The sequence below is a fragment of the Lampetra fluviatilis genome, chromosome 1, assembly GCF_964198595.1.
Source record: "Lampetra fluviatilis chromosome 1, kcLamFluv1.1, whole genome shotgun sequence".
In the NCBI taxonomy this organism is placed as follows: domain Eukaryota; kingdom Metazoa; phylum Chordata; class Hyperoartia; order Petromyzontiformes; family Petromyzontidae; genus Lampetra; species Lampetra fluviatilis.
Genome location: NC_136275.1, coordinates 7,977,376 through 7,990,894, shown reverse-complemented (window position 1 = coordinate 7,990,894; position 13,519 = coordinate 7,977,376). Strand labels below are relative to the sequence as shown.

The following is a 13,519-nucleotide window of genomic DNA, read 5'->3' as shown; positions in this document are numbered from 1 at the left end:
CCCAGCAAGACAAGGCAAAACTGTGAAGCCCACTTACTCGCGCCTGCAGTGAGGGAGCTAAGCACTTGATCCACTGGTTTATGGTATGCACATTTAAATAAGAAAAAGCAGTATTGTTTAGTATCTGCATGAGAAATGTATGGGATTACGTAAATTTATGTTTTTTACCGGCTCCTGTACCGAAGCGCTGCAGAATTTTTTTCTGAACTTGCGAGACGTTTCTCTACCATTCCTTGCTAAGCGAGCATGCTGCCAATGCCTCGTACAGTGAGGGAAAAAAGTATTTGATCCCCTGCTGATTTTGTACGTTTGCCCACTGACAAAGAAATGATCAGTCTATAATTTTAATGGTAGGTTTATTTGAACAGTGAGAGACAGAACAACAAAAAAAATCCAGAAAAACGCATGTCAAAAATGTTATAAATTGATTTGCATGAAAGATTCTACCAAATACTCGCTGGGTAAATGAAATAAGTTTTGTAGGTTAGCCACAAATTTCTGAACGTAAAATAATAGTTCCCTATACACAGATAGAGATAGAGACTGAAACTATAACTTTTTTTTATGGATAAGAAGAAAAAATGTGTGAATAAAAGAAACTTAAACTAGCGTATAACCCCGCAAATAAAAGGATCCGTGACATCGATCCCCCCACACTGCTGTGTATATGAGTTCTGCATTTCATGCGATATATATAATTTTTTGTCTATTCGTCTTTTATTATTTTATTCTTTAGCATACTGTAATGACATTCACCTCTGTCCTAACTTAACAGTGTCTACAGAAACACATTTTATTGGATGCAAATAAACTCAACTGCTGAGTGTTCATTGGGGTACACACTGAGTGATTGATGCACATCAGGAAGAATCACAGAATCCACCCAAAACAAACTAAACAGTTTTCATTTGACCAGTTAAGGCCCATTGAGCTATATACAGTCACTCTTTTTCAGAAGTGATTAAGAACATTTCATATTGCCAACTCGTATGAGTCCAGTCCATCACACGTTGAAGTAGGCTCTCTGAAACAACACTGTTTTGAGTCTGTTGCGGAACTGGCTCAGACTCACAAACAATAGCTCAACAAAGTGGCTTATCAAGTGGAAATTTATCGCAGCCAAATACTCTAAAAGCATGTTTCTAAAAGTGGAGAGAAAAACTGGAGGACGCGAAGAAAAATCCACACGACCACGGGGAGAGAAACACGCAAACTTCAAATATACAGGCGTTAACGGTCGGGATCGAACCGACGACCTCCTGCATACTAGCTGAGGATAGTTAACATCTCGCCACACATAAGACACTCGATTTTATGTGGGTGGATTGTCCACTGCATGAAGGTGTTTTGGTAATTTCTGCATTATATGAGTCGTATTCATTGTTATTACCTGTGTAGTGGTGGTGTTGACGCGCGCCGACTGTGACAGTGATGGATCACGGGGCGGCACGGGGTGCGGGGTTGGGCACGCGTTGTGGGCGTGGTATGGACGCGCGCGCCGGGAGTGACGGATGACGGGGCGGCGCCGCGTGGGTGGTGAGGCACGCTGAGATGTGGGAAAACAGGATCGTAGCCAGCGCCCAGTGATTGGTCAAATAGGATGGGTGCTCTCAGCGACGTCCGCAGGTGGGGTATAAAGGGGGACGCGCGAGAGCACTCGGGGTTGTTAACCAGTTGAAGATCGAAGACGGAGTTGAAGACATAGTGCCCCGAGACCCCTAGTCCCGCTGTCCTTGTAGGGACCGGGGCCCTGTGTGGCTCGGAGGCGAGACTGTGGGACCCGTGGTTCGACACCCACGTGGGTCGGGACTGGGGGACCCACAGTCGAGACGGACACCCCGGCAGGGTGTGTCCAGAGTAGCTCAGTGGGCGTTAGTCGCCAGAGTAGCTCAGTGGGCGTTAGTCGCCAGAGTAGCTCAGTGGGCGTTAGTCGCCAGAGTAGCTAAGTGGGTGTTGGTCACCCGAGTAGCTCAGTGGGTGTTAGTCACCCGAGTAGCTAAGTGGGTGTTAGTCACCCGAGTAACCAAGTGGGTGTTAGTCACCCGAGTAGCTAAGTGGGTGTTAGTCACCCGAGTAACTAAGTGGGTGTTAGTCACCCGAGTAACCAAGTGGGTGTTAGTCACCCGAGTAGCTAAGTGGGTGTTAGTCACCCGGGTAACCAAGTGGGTGTTAGTCACCCGAGTAACCAAGTGGGTGTTAGTCACCCGAGATACTACAGTGGGTGTTAGTCGCCTGTGAACCGAAGTTGGTGAAATAAAGAGTGTGCTACCCGTGAAGTCGTCTCCCGCCGAGTTACTACATTACAACTGGCGTCAGAAGTAAACCTGTCTTCAAGAAGAATGGATACTAGGAAGACTACCCGTACCCACGAGCGAGATCGGGAAGACGACGGCGTACCGGAGACACCAACCTCAGGAGGAGAGGACGAGGAGTTGCCGCCGATGCAGCACTTTGCGGCGATGGCCGACGCTCAGCTCGCCTCCGACACCAGCCTACAGGACGCGCACTCCCGCCTGGCGGAGTTGCTGCTCGCCGCCGCTGCAGTTTTGGCGGAGATCTCCGTTCCAGCGGGCGGAGGGACGGCTGCGGGGTTGGAGGAGGCGGCGCGGCTGGAGGGTTCCCGCCAGAAGGCGCTTCGCGCCAAAAGTTTTGAGGTTGGCGCCGTTTTTGAGGGACCGCCATTGTTTGGCGGGAAGCGGGGACACCACGTGGCCGGAGATCTCCACTCAGCGCGGCCCGCGTCATCGGCGCGCGCCGGAGCTTTCCAGGGTGCGACTGCTGACAGAGCCGACATTTTGTACAACCACAGTGGCGCGGGGGGAAATCGTTCCGACGACGACGACGACCGAGTCCTCCAGCAACGATTGCCCGCGCTGTCGGCGTTCAAGGCAGACGGAGGCGACTAGGGAGCCTTCCACCGAAGGTTCCTCGCACATCAAGAAATGTCGGGGTGGTCCGACACCACTGCCTTGCGCGCTCTGCCAGCGATGCTCGACGACGACGCGCTTGCAGCCTTCACATCGGCCCCAAGGTCGTCTCGCTCAACGCTCCAGGCCGCGCTACACCTCATGGCTAGGGTGTTCGGCCCGCCCTCGACCTGCCGCCACCAATTCTACGATCGGCGGAAGGTGGCTGGGGAAACAACGCTCGCCTATCGCACGGCGCTGCTCGCCTTGGCGGACGCAGCTTTTCCCCGCATGGACAAGGAGGGGAAGGACGCCATGGTGACGGAGCAGCTGCTGGCGTTGGCCCACGAGTTGGGAGTCCCCATCAATGTGGCAGACGAAATGGATATCTGCTCCCTGGCGATCGCCACGAGTATTCACGCGTACGAGGTCCTCAAGCGCAAGCCGACGGTCGTCTGCAAATTGGCGGAGAACGCGGCACTGGCCGCCACGATCGCCGAGCCTCAGCCAGCTGCGGATCGGGAGCAGGCCTTCGCTGTATCGCGTCCGGGGGAGTGGAGAACGGGAGGTCGTTCACCCACACGTTCATCCCGCAAGCTGGAGCAACCGAAACCTACGACATCCCTCGTCGTCTGCTACAACTGCGGCCTTCGGGGTCACGTCGCAGCCGGGTGCCGGGCCCCGCGTCAGCGCGCCACGGGACCACGTCGGGACGACGACCAGGCCCACAAGTCATCCCAACTAAACCCGGTGTCTCGGGCCTGACGGCTGCTGACCGTCGGGAACCGGAATCCCGCGGCACGCGCGGGTCCCCGATGCCTGGCCCGTGCCTTCCTGAACTGCCGGCACCGCCGGACGGTCAACCGCGTTTGGTGCCGTACGACGGACCGGCAAGGCGGACTCGGGCTAGGGCACAACACTTTTCATGAAGACATTTTTCAACACCGAGCTCGCCCGGTGTTCCCCCCTCTGCCGGGGTAATGTCCCGTTCTAGGGACGCTCGGAAAGAATGGGACGCTGCACGAGTCGGAAGAGAAGAAAAAAAATAATAAAATGGAAAAAAAATGTTTTTTATTTTTCTTTTCTGCATACACATTTGGTATTGTCACTCGCCGGATTGTATATATTGTTCTGTTGTTGTGTAGTGGCATTGGTTGATGGTTGCGGATGGCAGTGTTCGCGTTGTGTTGTGTTGTTACGTTGGTTGTTGTTCTTGTTGTTGTGTTACGGGGCACACTGGGGGGAGGGGGTGTTGTATATTTTTATAGCAGCCGGGTCGGCTGCGAGCTATGTGGTAGGGGGTGATGTAGTGGTGGTGTTGACGCGCGCCGACTGTGACAGTGATGGATCACGGGGCGGCACGGGGTGCGGGGTTGGGCACGCGTTGTGGGCGTGGTATGGACGCGCGCGCCGGGAGTGACGGATGACGGGGCGGCGCCGCGTGGGTGGTGAGGCACGCTGAGATGTGGGAAAACAGGATCGTAGCCAGCGCCCAGTGATTGGTCAAATAGGATGGGTGCTCTCAGCGACGTCCGCAGGTGGGGTATAAAGGGGGACGCGCGAGAGCACTCGGGGTTGTTAACCAGTTGAAGATCGAAGACGGAGTTGAAGACATAGTGCCCCGAGACCCCTAGTCCCGCTGTCCTTGTAGGGACCGGGGCCCTGTGTGGCTCGGAGGCGAGACTGTGGGACCCGTGGTTCGACGCCCACGTGGGTCGGGACTGGGGGACCCACAGTCGAGACGGACACCCCGGCAGGGTGTGTCCAGAGTAGCTCAGTGGGCGTTAGTCGCCAGAGTAGCTCAGTGGGCGTTAGTCGCCAGAGTAGCTCAGTGGGCGTTAGTCGCCAGAGTAGCTAAGTGGGTGTTGGTCACCCGAGTAGCTCAGTGGGTGTTAGTCACCCGAGTAGCTAAGTGGGTGTTAGTCACCCGAGTAACCAAGTGGGTGTTAGTCACCCGAGTAGCTAAGTGGGTGTTAGTCACCCGAGTAACTAAGTGGGTGTTAGTCACCCGAGTAACCAAGTGGGTGTTAGTCACCCGAGTAGCTAAGTGGGTGTTAGTCACCCGGGTAACCAAGTGGGTGTTAGTCACCCGAGTAACCAAGTGGGTGTTAGTCACCCGAGATACTACAGTGGGTGTTAGTCGCCTGTGAACCGAAGTTGGTGAAATAAAGAGTGTGCTACCCGTGAAGTCGTCTCCCGCCGAGTTACTACATTACACCTGTATACATTGATGTGAAGAGAAACTGTTCCATCTCTCTATCATCGTGAAGAACTACCGCATGCTACAGCTTTGTAACTAACAAGTGTGGGGGTGCTGAATTAAATCTATTTTTGCAAATGAGACTAACTTGGTCTCTTGAGTTTCAGTTTCATTTATTAGGTATAACCCTGTGAGCCATGTAGCTCTTGACTCGGGTGCAACCGCAACAAACAAAAACATGAACAATAAACATCTTAAAGTGACTACACGCAGCAGAAAAAGCCAGGAAAAAACAGCAAAGTCTTCCAGAAAAAACACCGTATTTCAACGCTGTGTGCAAAAATCCCAGTGGGATGCAAGTCAAACAATAGCAACCATAAGACAATTAAAAAGTTATCAGGCTAACTCTGTACTACAACAAACAAACATGGCTAAACCAAAACTTTTCAAAATCACCAAAACAAAGTTATAAAAGCAATGTAACAGTGATCATAGGAACTCTGATTCAAATTTAACAATAAACGATATACATAACATATACGACCAAACTTTGCAGTCATAGCTGGCTGCATGAGTCACTCCATTACAGCAGGAGTATCAGTAGCAGTATCAACAATTTTCAATACACCTTTAAAGATCAGCACACTATAATCAAACATCAAGATCATACATTGCAGCGGTCATCCGGAACGATACATTTGATTTCAGGCAATTCTGATTAGCAGTGGCAGCTGGGAGTGTACAACTCCTCTAGAGCAGTTTTGAGTGAAGATCTCACAGGTAGTGATCCAAGTTGCAGTTTATTGGCGATAGCATTCCAGACCCTGGGGGCATCAATAGAAAAGGCCCTTCCTCCAGAATTTGTACGGCAATAAGGAATGTGAAGCTGGTAAATGAGCAAAGACCTTAGGTCACATTTGTTCTTCGAAACAGTGAGGAGATCCAGCAGGTAGTCTGCTGATTTTATTGTAAGTACATCGTGAATAAATAAGATTTGATGCACAAGCCGTCGATCATTAAGAGAAGTTAAGTTTGACCCAATGTCGAGATCGCAGTGGTGGGTCCTATATGGGCAGTTTAATGTAAATCTTAAGGCCGAGTGATACATTGAGTCAAGCTTCTTCAGTATAGTACTGGGGCTGCTTTATATACGATGTCACAGTAATGAAATAGAGGCAGTATGGTAGCTTTTATCAATTCCAAGCGGAACATAGGGGGGAAGCAGTGCTTGTGTCGATACAGAAAACCAATTTTTTATTTTGTCTTTTTACCAATAAAATAAATGTGATCTTGAAAATTCAAAGATGACCCCAAGATACTTCTAGATCTTGACTTGCTCTATTTGATTATTATGTAAGGAATATAATTGGGGAAAAATAACTTCCTGCTTTAGTCCTGATGAGAAGCATAGCACCTTGGTTTTGGAGATATTCAGGACTAGTTTACGAGCAACTAGCTGATGTAATTTGTTGAAATCACCCTGGAGCTTAGCAATCACGTCATCCGGACAGTGGCCAGCAGTAATCAGTATCGTGTCATCTGCAAACAGATTTACCCTGCAATGATCTAGCTCAGTGCCCAAGTCATTGACATAAAGAGACAACAAGATGGGGCTGAGGATGGAACCCTGTGGAACCCCTTTTGTTATTTTGTTATGAGTTCCCACCTGGTTAAACAAAATCAACTTGAAACTCACATGCTCAACCCTGCTGCCTCTTCACAAGAGAAGTGGGGCAGCATTCAATGAAATGCTCCTCTCATTTGCTTTCCGAAGAATTATTCTGCCGTGACGCTACTGACTTTATTTAGGTTATCAATCCATTTCTGTCTTTAGCGCCCTCTTCATTACCTTATTTCTATCGTCACTCTGAGATATTTCTGCAGACGTACATGCCGACCAACATGGCCAAAATGTTAACATTGTCTTTTCTTATTAACCAAAACCCCTGCTCCATCTTTGCCATTCTTAGAACCTATTTGTCTCTCTCCATCCAGCCAACAACATTATTCTCAACCTCGACATTTCAAGCTCTCAAGTTTATTTAGATGCTTGCTGTGTACTGACATGTGAAATAGTTTCAGGCCCAGCAGTTACATACCAGTGTTATATAACAGCGTGTACCCTTTACACTCTTGTTCCGTATATGCGAGTGTTTATCCTACATACGTGTGAGTGTCATGTGTACCTGTGTATAGCCACGCATTGCTGTACTTGTGCCAACCGGTAGAGGGCTTTTCCTGCTTTCGATCAACTTTAGTATCACCCTTACAACAAAAAAGCACTAAACAAATTGAGTTAATAAAAATATATTTAAGTTTTAGAGCTCTTCAAAATATCCGGGAAACCCCTCTCGGACCCAGGTTCAAAATGCTTCGTTCAAAATGTAAACAAAGCAGAGGAGACATCATATTGACCGCTAAAATAAAGGCAGCTTGATTCGGTAATGCCACCTAAAGGGATGCTGACTGGTGGCTGAGCCTGGTGATGGCATTTCAGCCAAGAGAGTTAACAAAACACGTGAGAGGATGACCAGTGCAGAGCACTGAGGTCAGTTCATGTGGAGTGGATTTGGCATCGCAAGACCCTGAGGAATGGAGGCGGTGTTAAAAGGCTTTCACCAAGCAGTGGACAGATAAGGGCTAATGGCAGAACACAAATAAACTCGAGCACACATAACACCCTTTGGGAAGTGTAACTTGAGCATTGCGTATGTGCATGGGTACTGTATATGCCCACACTTGATATGTGCTTCGTGCAGCCTTTGTACCCAAAAACACTAATGTGCGTCCCGTGTTATTGATTGAGCACCCATAGTCAACTCACGTCCACATTAAGCCACAGCACTGAAGCCCCACGGCAGAGAGACGCAAGGGAGCAGGGCCTGTGACCATAGACACCCAACACCAATAGACATCCACAACAGACACCCATCGACAAACAGCACCCATAGACACATACAACACAAACACCACAAACACCCAGCACCAATAGACAACCATCACAACAACACAGGCACCCAAGCACCCATAGACAAAGATCCCCCGCATAGCCTTCAGACTGTTGGGGCAAGTGCTGTTAGCGAGCACCTATGAAGGCCAGAACGGCACACGAGGGGGAGGGTGGCCAGCACCATGCCCAGCCGCCTTTGTCTCCCTAGTGTCGATTTTTTTTTTACGCAGGCGAGGGCCAGGACCGGTTCAGATAATCGTCACTGGGTGTTGGCCGTGAGCGGGAATCTAACTCGGGTCGCCGGGTTTGTAGCGGAGCGCGCTAACCGCTACACCACCGCTCCTCCCACAGACACCGAGAAACACACACACTCAGCACCCACAGACACCCACAACACAGACACCCAGCACCCATACATCAATCACCCATAGAACCAGCACACCCATAGACACCCAGCACCTATAGATACCAAACACCCGACCAGTAAACATGGAACGTTGGTCCAACGGTTCCAACCACATGCCAACGTCGGCGCAACGTTCCATTCCTACTGGGTAGACGCCTAAAGATAAAGATCCCCCATATAGCCTTAACAGACTGTAGGGGCAAGTGCTGTTAGCGGGCACCTATGAAGGCCCAGGTAGACGCCGAACACCCAGACACACACACACGGCACCCATAGCCACCCAGCAGTGACACGCAGTGCTCATGAGCCCAGATCGTGCGCCTGTCCGCTTGACACTGTGTGTGAGTGCATGGGGTCGGCGTCGCACGCACGCACGCACACAGTATCGGCACACGTTGTCTAGACGCGCGTTCGCATCGTCAGAGTCCGTGAATCCACTGCGAACACCAACGCAGGAGAGGGCGTTCAGCAGGGCGATGCCTTACGCGCGCTGTTAACACTGTGAGCGCGTGTGATGTTAGCATAGTGAGTGGTGGTGGTGATCAGCTTCTCTGTGTGAGAGTTCAAGTTTTAAGTTCATTTATTAGGTATAGCTCTTGAATCGGGTGCAACCGCAACAAACAAAAAACAAAAACATGAACAAGAAAACATCTTAAAGTGAATATGTGACTAAGTCCAAACAGAAAATCCAAGAAAAGACAGCAAAATCTTGCAGAAAAAACACCGTACACCAACGCTGTGTGAGAGTGCTGGCAATGGTGCACTCTCTATGGGTGCATATTGCTGTAGTCATTTAGTGATGTCGCGTGCTGTGCCTGCACGTGCGCTGCACTGTCAAGTTGCTGTTGCCCGACTCAGTCATCACATGCTGCTGTACACACATGCATTGATGCACTGCACAGCACATCAGGACCTTCACAGAACCACACTTTACTCCCTTGCTGCACAAGGATATACTTAAAAGAGTGATCCATTCCTAATGTGCCACATTGCGACTGCTGTTAACGTACTTGGCGTGATGTTCGCACACTTTGTGCTGGTGATGCGCTTCAATGCGAGCACGCTTAGGATGGGAGTGCTGTAGGCGTACCGAGTGATGTGAAAGGGTAGTAAGTACATATGATTGATGTGCTGTAAAGTGGCAAAAGTAATTTTTGGTTTACACTTTGCAAGTAAACTTACTTAATGCCCGGCGCACACTCACCTGAGCACGTGGTCGCACTGAAGCTCCCGTACACTGAGACAGCGGCGGAGACGTGTGGACGGTGGGCGGTGGCTGGGGCACACACAGAGCCACGGAGAGACGACACACAGAGTTGGGTGGTGGTGGTGGGTGGCGGCACGAAGAGACCGAGCTGGTGGGTGGGTGGTGGCACGCAGAGTCGAGGGCACGCGTTGGCTGGCAGCACCACGCGGAGTGTCTCTCGCACCACGCGCGCCTCTTCCGCTCACGGCTGCTGCTGCTGCCCGCGCTGACGTCAGCACGGGCAGCAGCAGCAGCTGCGGCTCGAGATAGCAGCCGGGGAGGGGCGCGCCGGGGACAGAGTGGGGGGGCTGATGGAGTGGGGGGGGGATCAGAGGGTGGGATGGAGTGGGGGGGGGACTGATGGAGTGGGGGGGCTGATACTTGATAGAGTGGGGGGGGGGCTGATGGAGTGAGGGGGGAGTTGGCAGGTCGGATGGAGTGGGGGGATGGAGTGGGGGAGTTAGGAGGTCGGATAGAGTGGGGGGGGGGGGTGATGGAGTGGGTGGGATGGAGTGGGGGGGGGTGATGGAGTGGGGGGGGGATCGGAGGGTGGGATGGAGTGGGGGGGGGCTGATGGAGTGAGGGGGGAGTTGGCAGGTCGGATGGAGTGGGGGGATGGAGTGGGGGAGTTAGGAGGTCGGATAGAGTGGGGGGGGGGGGTGATGGAGTGGGTGGGATGGAGTGGGGGGGGGGTGATGGAGTGGGGGGGGGGATCGGAGGGTGGGATGGAGTGGGGGGGGGCTGATGGAGTGGGGGGGATCGGCGGGTGGGATGGAGTGGGGGGGGGGGCTGATGGAGTGGGGGGGGGGGATCGGAGGGTGGGATGGAGTGGGGGGGGTGATGGAGTGGGGGGGATCGGCGGGTGGGATGGAGTGGGGGGGGGCTGATGGAGTGGGGGGGGGATCGGAGGGTGGGATGGAGTGGGGGGGGTGATGGAGTGGGGGGGGGGATCAGAGGGTGGGATGGAGTGGGGGGGGGACTGATGGAGTGGGGGGGCTGATACTTGATAGAGTGGGGGGGGGGCTGATGAAGTGGGGGGGGGGAGTTGGCAGGTCGGATGGAGTGGGGGGATGGAGTGGGGGAGTTAGGAGGTCGGATAGAGTGGGGGGGGGGGTGGGTGGGATGGAGTGGGGGGGGGGGATCGCAGGGTGGGATGGAGTGGGGGGGGGGCTGATGGAGTGGGGGGGGGATCGGCAGGTGGGATGGAGTGGGGGGGGGGCTGATGGAGTGGGGGGGGGGGATCGGAGGGTGGGATGGAGTGGGGGGGGTGATGGAGTGGGGGGGGGGGATCGGAGGGTGGAATGGAGTGGGGGGGGGGCTGATGGAGTGGGGGGGGGGATCGGCGTGTGGGATGGAGTGGGGGGGGCTGATGGAGTGGGGGGGGGGGTCGGAGGGTGGGATGGAGTGGGGGGGGACTGATGGAGTGGGGGGGGGGGAGTTGGCAGGTCGGAGCTCAAAAGGACGCAACGCAATTTTGTGTTAAATTTGTTCAAAAGCGGTTAACAATTCTGAGCGGATTCTCATTCAAAGTCAAGGTTTGTCTTTTTTTCGCCAGTGAGCCAGGTTTGTATCCTGTGCTCGGGCAGTAGTCTACTTTTGCAATGATTAACAAGGGTGATTTAGAAGAAACGACTGCGCGTTATTCCAAAGTTTAAACAATAACGTGTTTGCATTAGAGGGCTGAGTCATCTCGTAACTTGCCAAACCATTACTGTAGCGACTCAAAAGCAAGCCCTTCCTACAGTTGTTGTGATGTATGCTTCGTAGTAGTCTACACCAATGCCGCGTGACTTACAGCTAAACCAAGGTTTAATACTGGTAGGAAGCGCCTGGTTACACCAGCCCACAGGGGATTATTGTGTCCGTCCGTCCGTGGTGCATCCAAAAATGGGAGAGGTGGGGCTGGGTGGGGAGGGGCTGGGTGGGGAGGGGCTGGGTGTGGAGGGGAGGGTGGGGAGGGGCTGCGTGGAGAGGGTGGGGCTGGGGTCGGGCTGGGTGGGGAGGGGCTGGGTGGGGAGGGGCTGGGTGGGGAGGGTGGGGCTGGGTGGGGGGTGGGAGGGGTGGGGCTGGGTGGGGTGGGGCTGGTCACCCCGTGGTGCTGGGTGGAGAGCGGTGGGGCTGGGTGGGGGGTGGGAGGGAGGGGTGGGGGTGGTTGGGGAGAGGTGGGGGGTGGGAGGTGTGGGGCTGGGTGGGGGGTGGGAGGGGTGGGGAGCGGCCAGGTGGGGAGGGTGTGGCTGGGTGGGGGGTGGGAGCGTGGGGAGGGGCTGGGTGGGGAGGATGGGGTTGGGTGGGGAGGGGAGGGTGGGGAAGGGCTGGGTGGGGAGGGTGGGGAGGGGCTGGGTGGGGAGGGTGCGGAGGGGCTGGGTGGGGAGGGTGGGGAGGGGCTGAGTGGGGAGGGGAGGGAGGGGCTGGGTGGGGAGGGTGGGGCTGGGTGGGGGGTGGGAGGGGTGGGGCTGGGTGGGGAGGGGCTGGTCACCCCGTGGTGCCCTTATAAAACTCAACGTTTAACCTACTCACGCCGGCTTGTGCCCGCCCTCACAGTCGGCCATATTTGCTGAATATGAAGGGGTGTTAGAGAGAGAGCCGTTATGCATGGCAGCTTATGGGAAACAAACACAGTGGGCGGGGCTACGTGAGTGCACGGGGGGGGTGCTCTCAACGACGTCCGCACCAGGCAGCCCGGGGCCCCACCCCTCAGCGGGGGTGGAGTATAAAGGGGGATGTGTCAGAGGGCTCGGGGCAGAATGTTAAAGCTAAACCAGTGAAGACCGAAGATCGTCTAGCTAGAGCCCTGGACTCCCCTGGGACGCCGCCCTTGTCAGGACCGCGCAGGACCGAGCCAGCGGCGTGGTCCCGAGAACCAGAGCTAGTGCTCTGGGACTCCGGGTACCGTAGCCCGACTTACCAGTGTCGGGCCAGACAGCCTCCCCTGGCCCGTTAGTGGAGGACTAGGAGGTAGGTCAGAGATAGCTAGCAGTGTATTCCCAGCTAGCCGGGTGAGGGGGCCGATACCCCCTCTAGTATTGTATGTCCACAGTTGTGACTACTTGTACGGAATAAATACGTGTGCCTCACCAACGGTGTCCAAGAGTCATCAACGGTACTTCATCTGATGTCAGAACAACTACGAACATGGACACGCGCCGGACAGCTCGAGCCGGAGTACCGCAGGTGGAGGACACCGCTGAAATTGTCGAGCCCGAGACGGCTCAACAAGACATCGTGCAGCCGGGGCCGGACGCATTCTTACCGGGGCATCAGAAGGGCTGAGGCTGGCTCATGCGAGGCTGGCGGAGCTGCTTTACGCCGCTGCCGCCACACTCGAACACATCACGCGGCTGGGGGCTGGTGGACCACCACGGGGCGAGGAGAACCGACGTCCGATGCGCCTTCCCGCCATCTCAACGGATTCAAACTTTGAATCTCCCGCCATCGCCGCAGCAGCTGCTGAGGACGTGGCCGGCCTGAACCTCGGGTCCAACATCGCTCTCGCTGGGGCTGCCGCGTCACCGCCAGCGGAGGGAGCGTCATCACGGCTGCGACAGGCGATACCATCTGCCGTTCGCGCCGAAGCGCAGCCGAGTTACGGGGACAGCAGCCTGCGAGCTTCCATGGCGACCGCTGTGCTGCACCAACGGCTGCCTCCGCTCAAAGAGTTTGTTGGCGCGGAGGGCGACTGGGGCGGCTTCCAGCGACGCTTCCTCGCCCACCAAGAAATGGCACGGTGGTCGGATGCTGAGGCTCTCTGCGCGCTGCCGGCGCTCCTCGACAGCGACGCACTCGCCGCCCTTACATCGGCACTGAGGGAGAA

The 13,519-nt window shown here is 54.4% G+C and overlaps 1 protein-coding gene across 1 annotated transcript in view; it reads right to left on the bottom strand.

Moving 5' to 3' along the window:
• Nucleotides 1-12,257, bottom strand: part of LOC144936435 (supervillin-like) — a 155,211-nt gene extending 142,954 nt beyond the window's left edge. Inside the window, exons 1-2 of the mRNA XM_078863489.1 lie at nucleotides 12,248-12,257; nucleotides 9,667-10,016 (exon numbers count right to left, since the gene is read on the bottom strand). Coding sequence (XP_078719615.1) covers nucleotides 9,667-10,016; nucleotides 12,248-12,257 — 360 coding nt within the window. The remainder of the gene's footprint in view (nucleotides 1-9,666; nucleotides 10,017-12,247) is intronic.
• Nucleotides 12,258-13,519: the final 1,262 nt, after the last annotated feature.